This window comes from Phytophthora ramorum (assembly GCF_020800215.1).
Source record: "Phytophthora ramorum isolate Pr-102 chromosome Unknown Phyram_PR-102_s0007, whole genome shotgun sequence".
Taxonomy (NCBI): domain Eukaryota; phylum Oomycota; class Peronosporomycetes; order Peronosporales; family Peronosporaceae; genus Phytophthora; species Phytophthora ramorum.
The window spans coordinates 807,546-823,047 of record NW_027150653.1 but is presented as its reverse complement, the minus strand read 5'-3'; the positions used below and the strand labels follow the sequence as shown (position 1 = coordinate 823,047).

The following is a 15,502-nucleotide window of genomic DNA, read 5'->3' as shown; positions in this document are numbered from 1 at the left end:
ATGCTGTATCGTAAGCATAATCGTAGTTTCTGTCGCTGATTGGTATCTCGGTGGTCGACACTGGTAAAATACAGGCTGTTCAAGTTAAATTACGGCATGTATTACATCGCTTCCTCCATGTTCTTGTAGTTGGTGGCGACGGGCGAGCTGAGATCCGACATATTGAGTCCGATGTGGCCATTTCTAGTTGTGGTCTCGGTGGTCGTGTTGCTGCTGCGTTTGAAGTGAGCCTGCCACTCAATGGGAAGACTCGCCTGGTAGTTGCGTCCACTGGCGCCAGAGCGAACGGTGCCGCAGGCTCCGAGTCTCCGAGCGATGCGGAAGCACAAAAACACTGCAGAACCCAGGAACCGCGCCATGTTGAAGACGGCCACGACGTACGAGATGAGCTTGAGGTAGCACGAGCTCGACACGAAGTACGTCATGCAGTACATCCAGACGGCGTTCGTCACGAGCCAGAAGATCAGCAGCGACGACCGGAAGGCGCGGAAACTGTTGTCCACGTCCTCTTTCTCCTCAGCTGCTCGCTGCTTCAAGGCTTCGAGGCGTTTCTGCTGCGCCACGATTTCTTTCAGGTTTCCATTGCCTTGGGTCACCTTGGCCGCTGCGTGGCCTGCTGTCTCCAACCCCTTGGTGCCCCAGCTCAGATCGTGCAAGTTGCTGTACGCGTATATGCCCAATATGTTCTGTAGGGTCGAAATAAAACTCGGTTAGCAGACTAGAAACAACAGGACCATCAACCAGGTTAGCGTACCACAAACGTCGGCAGCATGAAGTAGTACTGGAGCGTACTCAGCAGCACCGAGAATTCGCCGTGGATGAAAGCAGACGCGAAAACGAGGCCGATCGCTGTAGCCACGCCGCCCACCAATTCAAAGTTCGAGACACTGCAACTAGCGAGGTCATCTCGCGGATCTGTGACACTGATGTCTGCCACCAGGGCGTAGATGGAAATGACCGAGACCACGAGCATGACAAGGCCCATGAATACATAGCTGAAGGAGTAGAAAGCCGCTGTGCGCTTCTCGGGACGATTGCCGAGCGCGAACACCACAATACCACCGACAATAACCAAGTAAATGCCGAGTACGATGGCCAGCAGCACAGGGTAATCGCTGTACAACGTCAGTGTCAGCACGTAGTAGAACGTGAGGAAGAGGTTACTCAGCAAGAACCAGCTTAGCAAGTTCTGTACGCCCAAGTACACAAACTGTAACGTGAGCACAAGCTTGCGTGACAAACTGTGGCCACTCTCCCTCCAAACCCGACTGAAGTTGCTAATCGCGAACAACCCCGCGAAGAAGGACCCGTTGAGCCATCGCCGTCGCTGCTTGATGAGGTCCACCAGCGTTTCAGGGACATCAGTACGTGCAATAGCGTCCTTCACATAGTACATTGTCCAACTGCGTCCACGCCGTGCCAACAACTCAAAGCACAAAATGCGGTCTTCTGCGAGATACATGTTGCCCTTGAACGGTCCCAAGTCCCGAGTCGAAGTCGTCAAGCTCTTGAAGTATTCAGGCAACGGACCTACTCCCTTCTCAGCGCGGATGGCCTCGTACCGGTAGGCTGAAAATGCTCCAGGTAGCACACTGATGAAGCCCAGCACCGATTCGAGCGACTTGTCCATGACGTTCGAGATTTTGTACTCAAAGTGCTGCGCCGCAATAACGGGGTTGAAGTAGTTCGGGTGATCAACAGCAATTTCACCTGCCACACCACCGATCTGTGGGTTTCGGTCCATGCTGCGAATGAGCTTGAAAATGGAGGTCGGCCCAGGAATGGTGCCCACATCCACTAGCACAGTGTACGTCGGCAGAAGCTGTTCCGAGAAGGCATTGAAGAACCACAAGTGCGAGTTTAGTTTGCCGGCATTGCTCTCCTTGAGCGCGAAGATGAGCTGAATCGGCGGATAGAACGATTCAAAGTTGTCGTCGCGCACGAGCTGCACGGTAGCCTCGAACAAATGGAGCTGCACGTCCACACCAACGCTCGTGACCGTCATAATTTCCTCGTCAAAGGCGCCCAACCCAGTCAAGAAGTCCAAGCAGGACGCACTCGCTTTCGTGCGTCCATCGGACACCACAGCTACCGCAACACTTTCCCACGCTCGATCCCCCCACTGCTCGGCCATGAACTCTAAATTCCTTGCAATTCCCGTCAGTGTTCCCTGCAATTCGCTGCCTTCTTCGTTGTACATGGTAATGGTGATGAACACGCGGATCTTCTTCCCTGCCTGCTCGATTCGCAGTTGAAAGCCATCGTCCGTAAACTTCACCGGGTCTTTCGTTGACACCGCAGTGTATCGCATGTGGGTGAACTCCGGAGGCTGATTCAGCGTCGGTTTGCGGCCCTGCCACGCTTCTTGAACTCTCGGCACCTCCGTTCTCTGGATCTGCAGTTGCGGGGGCAGCGCCGCCTTGCGTGCGCTCTCCTGCACTGAATAATACCATTCATCCAGCTCCTCCGCCCTCTTCATGATCTCATTCGCCTTCTCTCGAATGCCTTGCTTCAGCAACGGATCGGGTTCCCTTCTGCCCACTTTGACGAGAACGTCTCCTGCATCGGTGTACAATTGAATAGCTTGCAACGGAGTGCCGCTGCGTTCTGCTTCTGCTGCTAATTGAATCAGGCGGAAAGCCGCTTCGTACGTCTCCTCCACTGCTGGATTGAGACCTGATTGGCGATACGAGAGCTGCCTCTCAATGGGCTGGTTCGGGTGGGGCTCGTCCACGTAGGAGTGACTTGTGGGTCTTGTGTCACGCCAGACATCAACGTTATCAGGAGTAGAGAGTCCGGAGGACGCTATAGCGTCGTATTCCTCTGTGCCACTGCTAAAGTCGCCTGCAGCGTCTTGTTCCAGCATGGACTGCAGCTCTTCCAGCTCTCCAGGCTGGAAGGTGTCGCCCCAATCTCGAGCTGCTTCCTGAGGCTGAAGTGACGACGTCCTGGAGGCTCGAAGCGACTGCAGACGCGCGCGCAAGTCTTCGGTGCTGCGTCCATTGCTCATGACGGTGGAATTGGAGTCTGGACACGGCGTTTGATGTGCGAATTGATGAATGACGAGAAAGGCGTAATCGCTCAATGGTGGTGATTGACCGAGAAAGGATGCAGAGAGATGCGGCTTGGACTGGACACCAAGAAGGACAAGGAGGCGGTCACCTTGCAGCGAGGTGTTGCGTTTGATGCGCTGGTTGATAGAGTGAAGCTGAGCGCTGCTGCTGGTTGAGGCGGTTTAGATGGTGCAAATCGCAGGCGAGAGCTCGACCGCGTATTGAAATTCAGCAGTCGATCGAGCGTGGCAAAATGGATACATGCATCTCCGCGTTGGACACTCGCAGCGAGTCTCACCGGGAATATTGTCAATGCTTGTGGGTATGACGAGCGCGCTGCGCTGCGAACACGGGCTGAAATGCAGCGAAAGTCTCTGAAGAGCTCAACAAAAGGCTATCTGGTCCCACGCTAAGCGTTACGGTCGACTAGGAAAACGCTTGACAAGCATCGGCGGTCTCTTTCACAGCGACGACTTGGTCTCGAGCGTTGGGTAGTCCGTGTAACCGCGCGATAACGGGCCGCTCGCCGGCACGTAGAAGGTCTTGCGGTCCCAAGGATTCCAGGGCGCGCCGGCCTTCAGGCGGTGCACGAAGTCCGGGTTCGAGATGAACGGGCGACCGAACGCCACGCAGTCCGCTGCGCCGCTGCTCGTGACCTTGATACCTTCAGCACGGTCGAACCCGGACGACGTCATGAGCACACCGCTGTACCGCGCGCGGCAGAACGGGGTCGTGCCGTCCTTGGGCACACGAGGGCCTCGGAAGTGGAACCCGCGCGGCTCCACCATGTGCACATACGCCAAGTCAAGCGCGCTCAACTTCTCGAGGACGTAGCTGTACGTCTCGGTGGGGGTCGAGTCCGTGCAGCCGAACGTCACACCAAACGGAGACAGCCGAATGGCCACCTGGCTCGAGTCCAGGCTGGACAGGACGGCGTCGAGCGCCTCTAGTATCAACCTCGCACGGTTTTCAACGCTGCCGCCGTACCGGTCGGTGCGCTTGTTCACTCCGTCACACAGGAATTGTTCCAGGAGGTAGCCATTGGCACCGTGCAGCTCGACGCCGTCGAAGCCGGCGGCGATGGCATTCTCAGCAGCACGCTTGTAGTCCGCGACAACGCCTGGGATCTCGTGTGTCTCCAACGCGCGTGGCGTGACATACTTGCCTCGCCCCTCTCGCGTGACAGCTGAGGTCTTGACGCCGCCCAAACCTACGGCGGACGACGACACAGGCAGCTCTCCGTTCGGCTGATTGAGTGGGTGGCCGACACGCCCAGTGTGCCAGAGCTGCACGAAGATCTTGCCGCCTTTGTCGTGCACTGCCTGCGTGACCTTTTTCCAGCCCGCGACCTGCTCAGACGTAAACAAACCAGGGGCCCCGAAGTAGCCGCGGGCTGTGGGGCTGATGTTGGTGGCCTCAGCGATAATGAGTCCACCAGGAGTGCTGCGTTGCGCGTAGTACTCGGCCACGAGGTCGGTGGGGACTCCTTCCTCACCTGTGCGCAGTCTCGTGAGCGGAGCCATCACCACTCGATGCTGCAATTGCACGGGGTTCTTCTTGCCGCCGAGGGTCAACGGAGAGAAGAGTTTGGGCGTTGAAGACGCCATGGTTAGGCGGAGGCGAGCAAGACTGCAATTTGAGAAGTGAGACCAAGACACATCCAAGCTGTTGTGCTTGTTAAACCTACTTGTTGACGTCAACCTCAGGATGCTACACACTCGCTAGCTCGCTTTTGGTACTTCTCAGGCCTTGGCAACTTCAGCTTTCAACTCTAGCGCGGGGTAGTCCGTGTAACCTGCAGACATGGGCACGTCCGGTAGTGGGTAGAACGTCTTGTAGTCGCAAACATTCCACGGCGCATCGACCTCGAGTCGGTGCACCAAGTCGGGGTTGGCGATGAACGAGCGGCCGTAAGCCACGCAGTCTGCCAGCCCGCTCTCCGTGACGTCAATGCCTTCAGTGCGACCGAAACCGGACGACGTCATGAGCACGCCGTCGTACAGCTTGCGGCTGAACGTGGTGGTGCCGCCCTCAGGCACATTCTGCGCCGTCGGGTGCAGACCACGAGGCTCCACGATGTGCAGGTACGCGAGGTCGAGCGGGCTCAGCTGCTTGATCAAGTAGCTGTACGTCTCCTCAGGGGCCGAGTCCGTGCAGCCGAACGTGTTGCCGAACGGAGACACTCGGATGGCCACTTGGCTCGAATCCAGGCTCGACAGCACGCCCTGAAGTGCCTGAAGCGTCAGCCTCGCACGGTTCTCGATGCTACCGCCGTATTCATCCGTACGGTCGTTGACACTGTCACACAGGAACTGCTCCAGCAAGTAGCCGTTCGCGCCGTGCAGCTCAACGCCGTTAAAGCCAGCCTCGATAGCGCACTCTGCCGCGCGCTTGTAGTCGGCCGCAATGCCAGGGATCTCGTGTGTCTCCAGAGGACGAGGGATGCTGTACGGACGTCTGCCTTCCTGCGTGACAGCGACGCTCGCGGCGTCTTTGAACGGGAGCGCAGAGGACGACACGGGCTGCTCTCCATTGGGCTGATTCAGAGTGTGTCCGACACGTCCCGAGTGCCAGAGCTGCACGAAGATCTTGCCGCCTTTGTCGTGCACTGCCTGCGTGACCTTCTTCCAGCCCGCGACCTGCTCAGACGTAAACAGACCAGGGGCCCCGAAGTAGCCGCGAGCGGTGGGGCTAATGTTGGTGGCCTCAGCGATCAAGAGCCCGCCGCGGGTGCTGCGTTGCGTGTAGTACTCGGCCACGAGGTCGGTGGGGACTCCTTCCTCACCCGTGCGCAGTCTCGTGAGCGGAGCCATCACCACTCGATGCTGCAATTGCACGGGGTTCTTCTTGCCGCCGAGCGTCAATGGGGAGAAGAGCTTGAACATCTTGGACGCCATGACGGTGGATCGACCAACTGATCGTCCGAGGGGCTGGAAATTGAATTATGGGGGACCTAGCTCAGCTCAGCTCAACGAGAGAGGGAAATGTCTACAGGAACGGTGCCATTGGCACGAGTCTGAGCAGAGACTTTGAAGGCGAGGCGGTCTCGACAAGGGGAGCAGAGCAGAGTGGGATCGCATGGCCTGGTCGAGCGCTTCAATTCAGCAGAGCATAGGCAAGCGATAGATATTCTTCCTGGTGCCCGAGCCATCTATGGGATCTCTACTCCCGAAACGTCATGTGGCCATGTGCAATACACTCCCCATTAGTGATATTACTGTTTACCCTTACTGGGTAAACTACCGGTATAGTGATACGCTCTACATAATCATATTGCCTATCGTGTGGTGCGTCGATGTGCATGGCAGTTGCTGGCCGCTGTGTGCGACGCAGCTCGATACTGTCAACTGCATTAGGTCGCAGAGGGTTCGCCGCCGCTCTACTGTCGAACTCAGCGCCCAAGTCATCGCGTGCATTCTCCCAGGCGCCATCAAACGGTAGCGAAGCGTTCCCCAACGCAGTCATCCACGCGTCCGCCAAGGTTTCGGCTGCTGTTAGCTGCGTTTCCTCAACTATTGCAATGACATTCACAACCGGAACGTGTCTGCTTCTCTGTTTTTGTATTAGATCGGCAGAGGGTGTCGCATTGGCGCCTTCAGCACCGTCGGGGAGGGGGTTGTCATCGGGGACGACACCACTATTGGGACCAATGTGACGCTGCAGAACTGCACCATTGGCAGCAAAGTGGTGCTTCATCCGGGGGTTTGCATCGGCCAGGATGGTTTTGGGTTCATGCTGGGGGCCACGGGAGAACACGCCAAGAAACCCCAGGAACTGAGTGTCGAGGTGCACGATCACGTCGAGATCGGGTACGTGCACTACCATAGACTGTCGGGCACAGATCGAGTGAACTTATGATTGCGATTGGTAGCGCGAACTGCACGATCGACCGCGGGAGCTGGCGCAACACAGTGATCGGCAAAGGCTGCAAGCTCGACAATCTGGTCAGGACAGGTGCCCATAAGACTCGAACCTTTGATGTTGGTGATAGCTAACGATGCACCGTTTGCATGCGGGCAGATTCAGATTGGGCACAACGTGCAGCTTGGCACGGGCTGTGTGATCGCTGCGCAGACGGGAATCGCCGGCAGCACCACGCTGGGAGACAATGTGTACATTGGCGGACAGGTGGGCGTGGCGCAACACCTTCGCATCGGTGGCAACGTCCGCATCGCAGCGAAAAGCGGTGTCATGAACCACCTCGAGTCGAACGCAACCTATGGTACGATCCTGTCTGGTATATTGGTTTGAGAAGACTCTGGGCTGACTATTAACGTTATTTGGTTTTACTAGGTGGATGTCCGGCAGTTCCGATCATGGAGTACCGCCGGCAAATGGCTCATTTGAGGCGTCTCGGCAAGAAATCTACCGACGAAAAGCAAGACTAGTGGTTGTCCAGAGCACAATGAAAAGATTGGGAAAAGATGAATAGCAAGCTTCCATCGACGATTAGTTGACTAACGCTGCTGAAGAAAAGAATCCTGCGATATTAATACTATGATGTGAAGCGTTGGCCCTGATCCACCAGGAATGCTAACCATTTGTGTCTATCTTGACGAGTTTCCTTGGATATTGGAGTTGTACTTGGCCATCAGATACGTCGCTTCAGCCGCCATGTTGATCTGCATGAGGCGCTCCATCAGGTTTTCCTGATCAGAAGAGCTGGTTGAAGAAGCCGTCGCAGTACCTGCAGAACCAGCAGACCCACCAACTTCCTTGGCGCGGAACGAGTTGATGTACTTCAGCTTGTCCTGCTCGAACACGTCAACGGTCTCCGGCTCAGTCGAAGAATCGCTCCCGGAGTCCGAAACGTGGTTGATCTCTATCACATCACCTTCGTCAGCGTCGTAAAGGTTGATAAGTTGCCGCCGCCGGTTGCTGCTGCTTGTGACCTGCACCTCCTCTTCACCAGAGGATTCCTCGCTCAAATCGCTCTCATCACTAATAAACCCGTGGCCGCGATATGTCTCGTTTCCGTCGACATCGTAAGTGCTGTCAATTGACTGGTTGCTCGTGTATCTGCTACCGTTGGACGACTGACTGGCCGAAGGAACCAAGCTCCGCTGGGTTTGTATGCGGTTGTTGCTGAAGGCAGCGTTGCGGCGCAGCGAATCGCTTGGTGTGCGCTGGATCACCGGTGGCCCTGCCGCTGCGCGATTTCCCACTGACCGGCCTGCCGGTCGACCCGGCAGGGGCTGATAAACTCGAATGGTTTGGGCGTTGTCAGAGCTGCTAAGGTCTTCATCGATGTGACTGAAGCCTGGATTCAACGATGATGTCCTGTAGAACGACATCGACGGATCTGACGAGGTGGTAGCACCTCCACTGATGTAGCTGCTATTGCTGCTGCGCGGGCTCGACGGTCGACCACCACGACCCCTGAACGGAGGCATGGCAGTCGATCCAACCTGATCGTGCGACGGCGCACGTCGACGCTGCACTGGAGTAGGGTCAGACGAAGACGACATCATCGAGAGACCCGGTCGTCCGGTTGATGGAGCGCGCGTGTGGCGAGGTGATCCAGACCGGTTGGAACCTGACCGCCCTGACGAATCCTCGGAGTGGAAGCTCACGCGAGTGGTGGAACGTCCGTAGAGCTTCTCTTTCGCGTCGCTCAGGCACGGCTTGCAGAAAAAGTAGCTGCACGGGAAGTTGCCCGTACTGCGCGAGGGGTAGATCATCTTGGTCATTCGGCAGCGGTCGCACACGTTCTTGCCGCAGATTTTGCAGTTTTGGTTGGTCTTAAGCATCTTGAGCTTCGAGTCGCAGATATCGCACGTCTTACTCCTGTCAAAACACAGACTTGGTTAGTATTAAGCATAACCCCGGCAAAACAACAAAGACCACGTACGGTGAGCTGGTGATGAACATCTCCTTGCCGCTCACAAGTTTCGATAGTCGTTTGGCCTTGGCGCAGTCCAACACACTCGCCACGCCCAGCCACAGCTCCGCCATGATCGAGTCCGCGCTCCACGTCCTCGACTTGCCTCCGACTGCATGTTGTCCCTTCATATACACCCCCACGCGGTTGTTCGGGAGCGGGCGGAAGATGTAGCATACCGCGGCCGTCGACCTCATGAGTCCCTGCTGTTCAAACGGAGGGCACTCGTCCACCCTCACTGACTGCATGATCAGATACCCCACGTCGTCTCCATTGGCGTCGTGTGTGCAGCCGAGCTCTTCGTGCCAGCAGAGATCCCGTTTGTGCACCAACTTGCCGGCCGGAGCGCTGGCGAGCCATTTGAGCCCCGCGAACTTGTACGAGAAGCCTGTGTCGTCTTCGCTGTACGGGTCCTCCTCCAGCACATGCAGCACTGCTGTGTCCAGATAATCACTGTGCATGATGGCGCGCTGCGTCTTGAGCGACCCGTTGGTGGTGGCGTAGAGACCCAGCAGCACGTCTTCGAGGGTGCCGGTCATTTGACCCAGCACGTTCACCTTGATGGCGTTGCCCTTCGCGAAGCCTCGTTCTCTGTAGAGCTGCAGTCCGTTGCGGTCCCCGATGAGTTTCCACTGGTCTGGCTGCTGGCTGGGATGGAGCCGCGTCACAGGCAACTCGGCGTCTAGCGTCTGGTGCAGCAGTCGCGAGGCGGTGTGGTGGAAGTCCTCGGCCAGTTGCGCGGACACGGCCATCTCCGGGAAGAAATCGTCCGGGAACGGCAGCTTCACCTCCTTCAGCACGCGTCCCAGCATGGTGACGAAGTTGAATGCTGCGGCTGGCGGATATCGGAGACTGACCGATGGAACGAGGGGAGCAGCTCGCCGCACTTCTGCACCGCAAGTCCCGCCTGGGCGTAGATGGCGAAGACTCTACATTTTAGACCTACGGGATAGAATGCGATGTGATAGGATAGGTAAATTAGATTGTGCAGGTTATAGAGCTTGAAGAATGTATGGAGTAGAAAATACATGAAACGGAAATAGTTATTATATGTAGTATAGGAGGATAATTGTTTCAGATTTATTCCAAAACTTGAGTCATCTGAGTTGCAAATCGTGGGCGACCACGGTGACCAACCTTTGGTGCCGGGATCTCTCCGAGTGTCTGGCAAGAGGCTGGCGACGGAAAACACCGCGTTGCAGGTGCTTGTCGTGTTTTTCGGACGATGGATCGGCTGGAATTGGTGTCACTCCTCAAGCTTTTGGTCGCTGCTTGGTGAGGGCCTAGAGACCGATCGATAGATGCGTTCGAGCAAGTGAGGTGAGTGGAGTTGCAAACTGCGTCTGCGGGTGTGTGTGTGTGCAAATACCATCGCCGTCTAGGTTGATGAACGAACATCCGGTGGCTCCCCACCAAGAGACACGACATCAACATGGATGTCGCCTGACGGCCCTGTCCACTGGCGTGCGCAGCGACATCAGTTTGCAGCGCTGAGTTAACCACGTTGATCCCGCTGCCTGAAGAGGCTGCGTTATACACGCAAGAGATTTCCAAAGTGGCGTGCCACCGGCGGTGGCCCACCGCAACCGTTGCGGGCTCGACGATTTCCCGCCTGACCAGCCAGCAGCGATGCAAAGCTGGTCCCGTGACTCGAATGTGCACGTACGTGGCAGTCTCACGTGCATCTCTCGACGCACGTGAACCATTCAACACCGCACGCAGTAGCACTGCAAGTTGCTGCCTGCAACTCGTCATCACTTTGGTCACTCTACTTTCGTACTTAGCAAGGCATCCACAGTGTCCAGCTATCTACAGTGTCCGGATACTACATGTAGCAGAGTCTAGCTAATGACCGTGTCTGTGCATACGTCAATACTTGCAGCTCGGCACAATCGCAACGACAAGATGGAGACGCTCGCGCACGGAATCGCAGGCAGCGCAGTGCGTACCGCCTGCAACCAGCGTCCATCATACTGGCAACATTAACTAACCTTTTGTGTGTGTATTGGCAGGGCGGCATGTTGGCCATGGCGCTGCTGTACCCGCTGGACCAGATCAAGACCATCATGCAAGGCACGAGCTCACACTGCAGTCAGTGAAGCGTGGGGGACAACATGTAACAGTGGGGGCTGTGCACTCTGTGCTGTTGCAATTTTGCAGTGGAGGCCGACGAATTGGAGAAAGAGGAAGAGCCGCACAAGAAGAGCGCCGAGGAGTTGAAAGTGAGGCGCGTCTCGAAGAGTTTCTGGGCCCAGGCGTCGGCGATCCTCCAGAAGAACAAGTGGCGGGTGTATCAGGGCCACGTGTCCACGCAGGTCGCGCTCGGAGGCTCCAACTTTGTCTACTTCTTCTGGTGAGTTGGCTGTTGTAGGAGTGGAGAAAAGCACAAATGCTGACGCTGGGAGGCTTTTGTGGCGCAGCTACAATGGACTGAAGTCGCAGCTGCTCGAGCGACTGCAGCAACAGAACCGACAGATGAGCGGCAACGTCACTCCTGTGCAGAACCTCGTGCTGTCGTGCCTTGCAGGTGTTATCAACGTGTACATTTGCGCGCCGCTGTGGGTCGCCAACATGCGGCTCAAGTCGAAAGACGCAGCGAAGTACTCGGGCGTGCTCGGTACGTGCTTGCGGGTGCTTTTACGGCTTAAAACGGTCCGATTGACATACACTGCGGTGGGTAGATTGTCTGCGCAAGGTCACCGCCAATGAAGGCTTCCTCTCGCTTTGGAACGGCACGCTGGTGTCACTGGTCCTCGTGTCAAACCCGGTGATCCACTACGTCAGCTACGAGCGCTTGAAGATCGCGCTTCAGAAGAAGCGCCACGCCACCGGGCCGGCGGGAGTAGCCCTGTCCGCGCTGGACATCTTTTTGCTGGGTGCGTTGGCCAAGTCGCTCACGACCGTGGTCACGTACCCTCTGCAAGTCGTGCAGTCGCTCATGCGCGTGCAGCAAAAGGCAATTGACAAGAGCTCAGCCCGGGCCACGGGATTGACCGGCTGCCTCACGCAGATCTACGCCGACAGAGGCGTGGCTGGTTACTTTGCGGGGCTGCAGGCCAAGCTGCTGCAGACCGTTCTGACTGCTGCGATCTCTCTGGTCACGTACGAGAAGCTGCTGGCGCTGATCCTGTTGCTGATGCGACAGCAGGTGAAACCCGCCATCGCCCAGAAGGCGGCAGCGTAGAAAGCAGCGAGCTTCATCCAGTCATGTGCGCTGCTAAATTTTGGGAAGAATACAATTTGTGCCTGCTAATATCATGCGAGCAGGTCTGTTTGATGCGTTGGATGCTGCAGGTAATACATGTAGAAGTCGTTCTTGTCGCCAAATGTATGCATCCGGAGCACTGAAGGAATTTGGCGCAACTCCCAGTTTCAAAGCGCGGATAGCCGAAGTGACGTCGTGCACCAACTTGACGTTGTCACGCTGTCGTGTGATGCAGACGCAACTCAAGGAACCGCCACGTTCCAGCATCTGTATCGACTTGTTCACGTTGAGCAGCTGGGCTCCCGTTCATGATGGAATGGCTGGTAAACTTGACAGTATGATTATTACCACAGGAAAAGGCAAACAATACGAAGCAACAGGAAGAAAACCTCACTAGGACTAAGTCAAACTCGCCTCTCAGTTTGTGATCATCCATAACCAATAAATGCCGCCGTATCAAGCTGTCGCAGGAATTGTTGTCTCCGGCCGGCACTTTCGTGCCGTCGCGGTGTCCGCCTCCACGCCCCATTTCTGAAGGCCTGGATACAGTCGTGCGCCTGCATCTGCCTGCACCATCGAATTGACCTTGGGCCAGAGGCATCAAGTGCAGGCACTAGAGACGCGATGGGTTTGGTACCCTGGGAATCGTGGCGTGTCAGCGCTCGAATCCAGACGCAGTGGCACCAAAGCTGACGTCCGGACTGCAGCTATCGAATTACAGTAGCTCGAGGGCGCAAAGGGGAACAACGTGTGGACGCGAAAGAAGAAATGCCAAAAAGAACTTCTTCAAGAAGGGTGGGACCATCCCAGATGTTCCCCATCGGGCTACGAACCGACAAACTCGACCGCACGCACACTCCATTCCGCACTCAAAGCGCATAGTCAGTCGGATGAAGGCGCTGGCGCACCGACTGCGCGGTCGCCGCGCGAGCAGGAGAGCGGGCGACGACGCCGACGACGCCGAGCGCAGCTTCCGCCTGGACGACACGAACCAGGAGCCCGCCGAGCGCCACCACGACGACAAGTGGAGGAGGAACCGCGGCCTCAACAGCAAGACTGGCAGCCTCAGCGCGCTGGCCAAGGCCGCGCATTCCGCATCGGACAGCGACGACGTGGTCCCACCCTCGTTCATGAATTCCGCATCGCCTCCTACTCAGACCAAGACAAAGCGCACGGCCAGCGCGCCAACCCTGACGCGTGCGGAAAGCCCGCAGCCGCCCCCGAGGCTGTTATCCAGAGCGCACTCGAACTCCAGGACCACGAGCTCGCATCCTGCCCATCTGCCTTGTTCCGCATCAGCGCGACCGGATGACCGAGCGATCTGCGCGTCCAGCTCGTCCTCCAGCGGCCACAGCAGCGGGAGCCGCTCGCGGTCGAGACATGGAGGCTCCATGAGCTCCAACGCGAGCTTCCTGTCCAGCCACCAGAAGCCCGAGGCGGCCGTGGACGTGCGCTACAGCGGCTACCTACTGATCAAGCGCGGGCTGCTCAAGGTGGCCGACAAGCGCTACTACTTCGTGACGCGCCGCAGCCCCGAGCTGTATTCCTGTAAAGACGAGACGTCCTTCAGTCTGTGGTTGGCATCTGGCCACCCGCTGGACCCACACGGCGGAGACGCCATCGCCCGAGCGAGCGGGCTCAGTCCCGTGTTAGTAGGTACCGTGCTGCGTGCAGATGGCGCGACCGAGGAAGGAAATGGAGGCAGCCACCCCGAGAGGATGTTCTCGGTCATGATCGGGTCGGCGTCCAAGTGCATCACGCTGCGGTTCGGAGCTGAGTGTGCAGAGAAGGCCACGCAGTGGCTGGAGGCGCTGCAGGAAGTGCAGGTGACCAAGCGCAACGCTGGCAGACACGCGGCGTCGGACAAGAAGCTGCTGCTCCCGCTGAACGAGCACAACGCACTTCGAGCTGCAGACTTGGAGCACGACGGTACGGACGTTGAAGCTATGGATGACGGAATTGTTCTCGTCATCAGTGAGGAGTCGAACGGAGACTTGGCGACGACGAGACCTGCGTCCAACTCGAATGCCAAGATGCCGCGCGTGTACGCAGGCGGCAAGCTGCACAGCAAACCACATGCACTTGACGACGACGACGCTACTGCCGCTTCAACGCCGACCTCGGACGGCTCGCCGACCTCGGCGACGTCGGAACATGCGGAGCTTCCGGCTTCTGCTTCGTCGCAGCTGCATCCGCCGTCGCGGATTCATCGAATGGACTCGCTAACGTCGTGCTCGTCCACTGCGTCGGGGCAGTCACAGGGTAGCAACAGCGGCAACGTCTTACTTTTCGTTCCGGTCGCAGGCTCCTCGCTTACGGCGTCAGCGTCTAGGATGGCGAAGGCGCAGCAGGAACTGGACGCGCTGGTAACAAAGGGGGCCAAGTTGCCTTCACGCGTGATGCAGGCTACTGCCAACGGTGAAGCGATCGAATGGCGCTACGGAGTCCCGGAGTATGTGCTTACAGACTTGGCTTATGTAAAAGGCCGCATGCGCGAGCCGGACGCCACGCCTCTCGCCTCGTACGTCGAGGAATGCTGCCAAACGTTTATTATGGAGGCCACCCACAAGGCGCGCTATGATCAGTGGCATAGCGTGTGCCAGGAAACGTTCTACTTGCAGGTGAACGACGGTGAGCGTGTCCCTGGGGCTAGAATCCTCGAGAACGACATGCTCGGCTTGCTGTACTTGGGCGATATTGAGGCGAGTACGGGTGCAAATCACGGCGACAGTGACGAAAGCCAAGACCTGCGCGCAGAGCTAGCTGAAGCTTTCCCCGACGGGTTTCCTATCGAGGTGCTGGATGTGTTCACCCAGCCGCCTCGATGCTACTTCTCGTGGCGCCATTGGGGCTCGTTTACTGGCAAGTTCCGAGGCGTTAGAGGCGATGGCTCGAAGATGGAAGTGCGCGGCTTTGGCGAAATGACGGTAGATGCAAGCCGCATGCGTAGCCTGCGACTATTTTTCAAGCAGAAGGATCTGATCTCGGGTCTCCGTCAGGTCACCGACCGCGTATCGCGGGTACGGCGAGAGACTGCCACCATTTCATCCCTGGCGTCGATGACTGCAGTAGCAGGCCGAACGGTGCGAGCCGTATCTGCCGCAGTGGCTCCTGTTACGCGCAAAGGTTCGGTGCCGAGTGCCAAAACCAACGAAATCATTGAAGGCCTGGCCAACTTTACGATCGAGGCGAAGGAGCAGCACCGGAAGCAGACACGATAACGAGGTGGTTTGAAACTTGACTGGGAGGAGGATGCAACGTTTCTCTCTCTGTGGAGTTGTGTTTATTGTGAGTGCGTAGCAAACCTGTGTTGACTATTTAGCAAATGAAGACCTGTCAAGATGCAGCAGTTCTGGTATGCGT

At 57.3% G+C, this 15,502-nt stretch overlaps 7 protein-coding genes across 7 annotated transcripts; 3 read left to right on the top strand and 4 right to left on the bottom strand.

Annotated features, from left to right (window-relative positions):
* Positions 1-101: 101 nt before the first annotated feature.
* Positions 102-3,010, bottom strand: KRP23_8266 (Chitin synthase; the record flags this gene model as incomplete). Its single annotated transcript, XM_067893685.1, has 2 exons — positions 102-686; positions 755-3,010. 2 exons carry the CDS (start codon positions 3,008-3,010, stop codon positions 102-104), a joined length of 2,841 nt encoding a protein of 946 aa, XP_067743191.1.
* Positions 3,011-3,514: 504 nt separating this feature from the next.
* KRP23_8265 (12-oxophytodienoate reductase 1) lies at positions 3,515-4,660 on the bottom strand (the record flags this gene model as incomplete). Its single annotated transcript, XM_067893684.1, has 1 exon — positions 3,515-4,660. One exon carries the CDS (start codon positions 4,658-4,660, stop codon positions 3,515-3,517), a length of 1,146 nt encoding a protein of 381 aa, XP_067743190.1.
* A 135-nt stretch (positions 4,661-4,795) lies between these two features.
* Positions 4,796-5,950, bottom strand: KRP23_8264 (12-oxophytodienoate reductase 1; the record flags this gene model as incomplete). The annotated part of the gene is made up of 1 exon (XM_067893683.1): positions 4,796-5,950. One exon carries the CDS (start codon positions 5,948-5,950, stop codon positions 4,796-4,798), a length of 1,155 nt encoding a protein of 384 aa, XP_067743189.1.
* A 398-nt stretch (positions 5,951-6,348) lies between these two features.
* KRP23_8263 (UDP-3-O-acylglucosamine N-acyltransferase) lies at positions 6,349-7,441 on the top strand (the record flags this gene model as incomplete). The annotated part of the gene is made up of 5 exons (XM_067893682.1): positions 6,349-6,534; positions 6,621-6,862; positions 6,925-6,997; positions 7,074-7,275; positions 7,347-7,441. The coding sequence occupies 5 exons, from the start codon at positions 6,349-6,351 to the stop codon at positions 7,439-7,441; spliced, it is 798 nt and encodes a 265-aa protein (XP_067743188.1).
* A 159-nt stretch (positions 7,442-7,600) lies between these two features.
* On the bottom strand, positions 7,601-9,746 carry KRP23_8262 (uncharacterized protein; the record flags this gene model as incomplete). Its single annotated transcript, XM_067893681.1, has 2 exons — positions 7,601-8,840; positions 8,905-9,746. 2 exons carry the CDS (start codon positions 9,744-9,746, stop codon positions 7,601-7,603), a joined length of 2,082 nt encoding a protein of 693 aa, XP_067743187.1.
* Positions 9,747-10,839: 1,093 nt separating this feature from the next.
* On the top strand, positions 10,840-12,118 carry KRP23_8261 (Peroxisomal membrane protein PMP34; the record flags this gene model as incomplete). Its single annotated transcript, XM_067893680.1, has 5 exons — positions 10,840-10,875; positions 10,947-11,007; positions 11,095-11,287; positions 11,355-11,551; positions 11,616-12,118. The coding sequence occupies 5 exons, from the start codon at positions 10,840-10,842 to the stop codon at positions 12,116-12,118; spliced, it is 990 nt and encodes a 329-aa protein (XP_067743186.1).
* A 911-nt stretch (positions 12,119-13,029) lies between these two features.
* On the top strand, positions 13,030-15,360 carry KRP23_8260 (Pathogen-related protein; the record flags this gene model as incomplete). The annotated part of the gene is made up of 1 exon (XM_067893679.1): positions 13,030-15,360. The coding sequence occupies one exon, from the start codon at positions 13,030-13,032 to the stop codon at positions 15,358-15,360; it is 2,331 nt and encodes a 776-aa protein (XP_067743185.1).
* Positions 15,361-15,502: the final 142 nt, after the last annotated feature.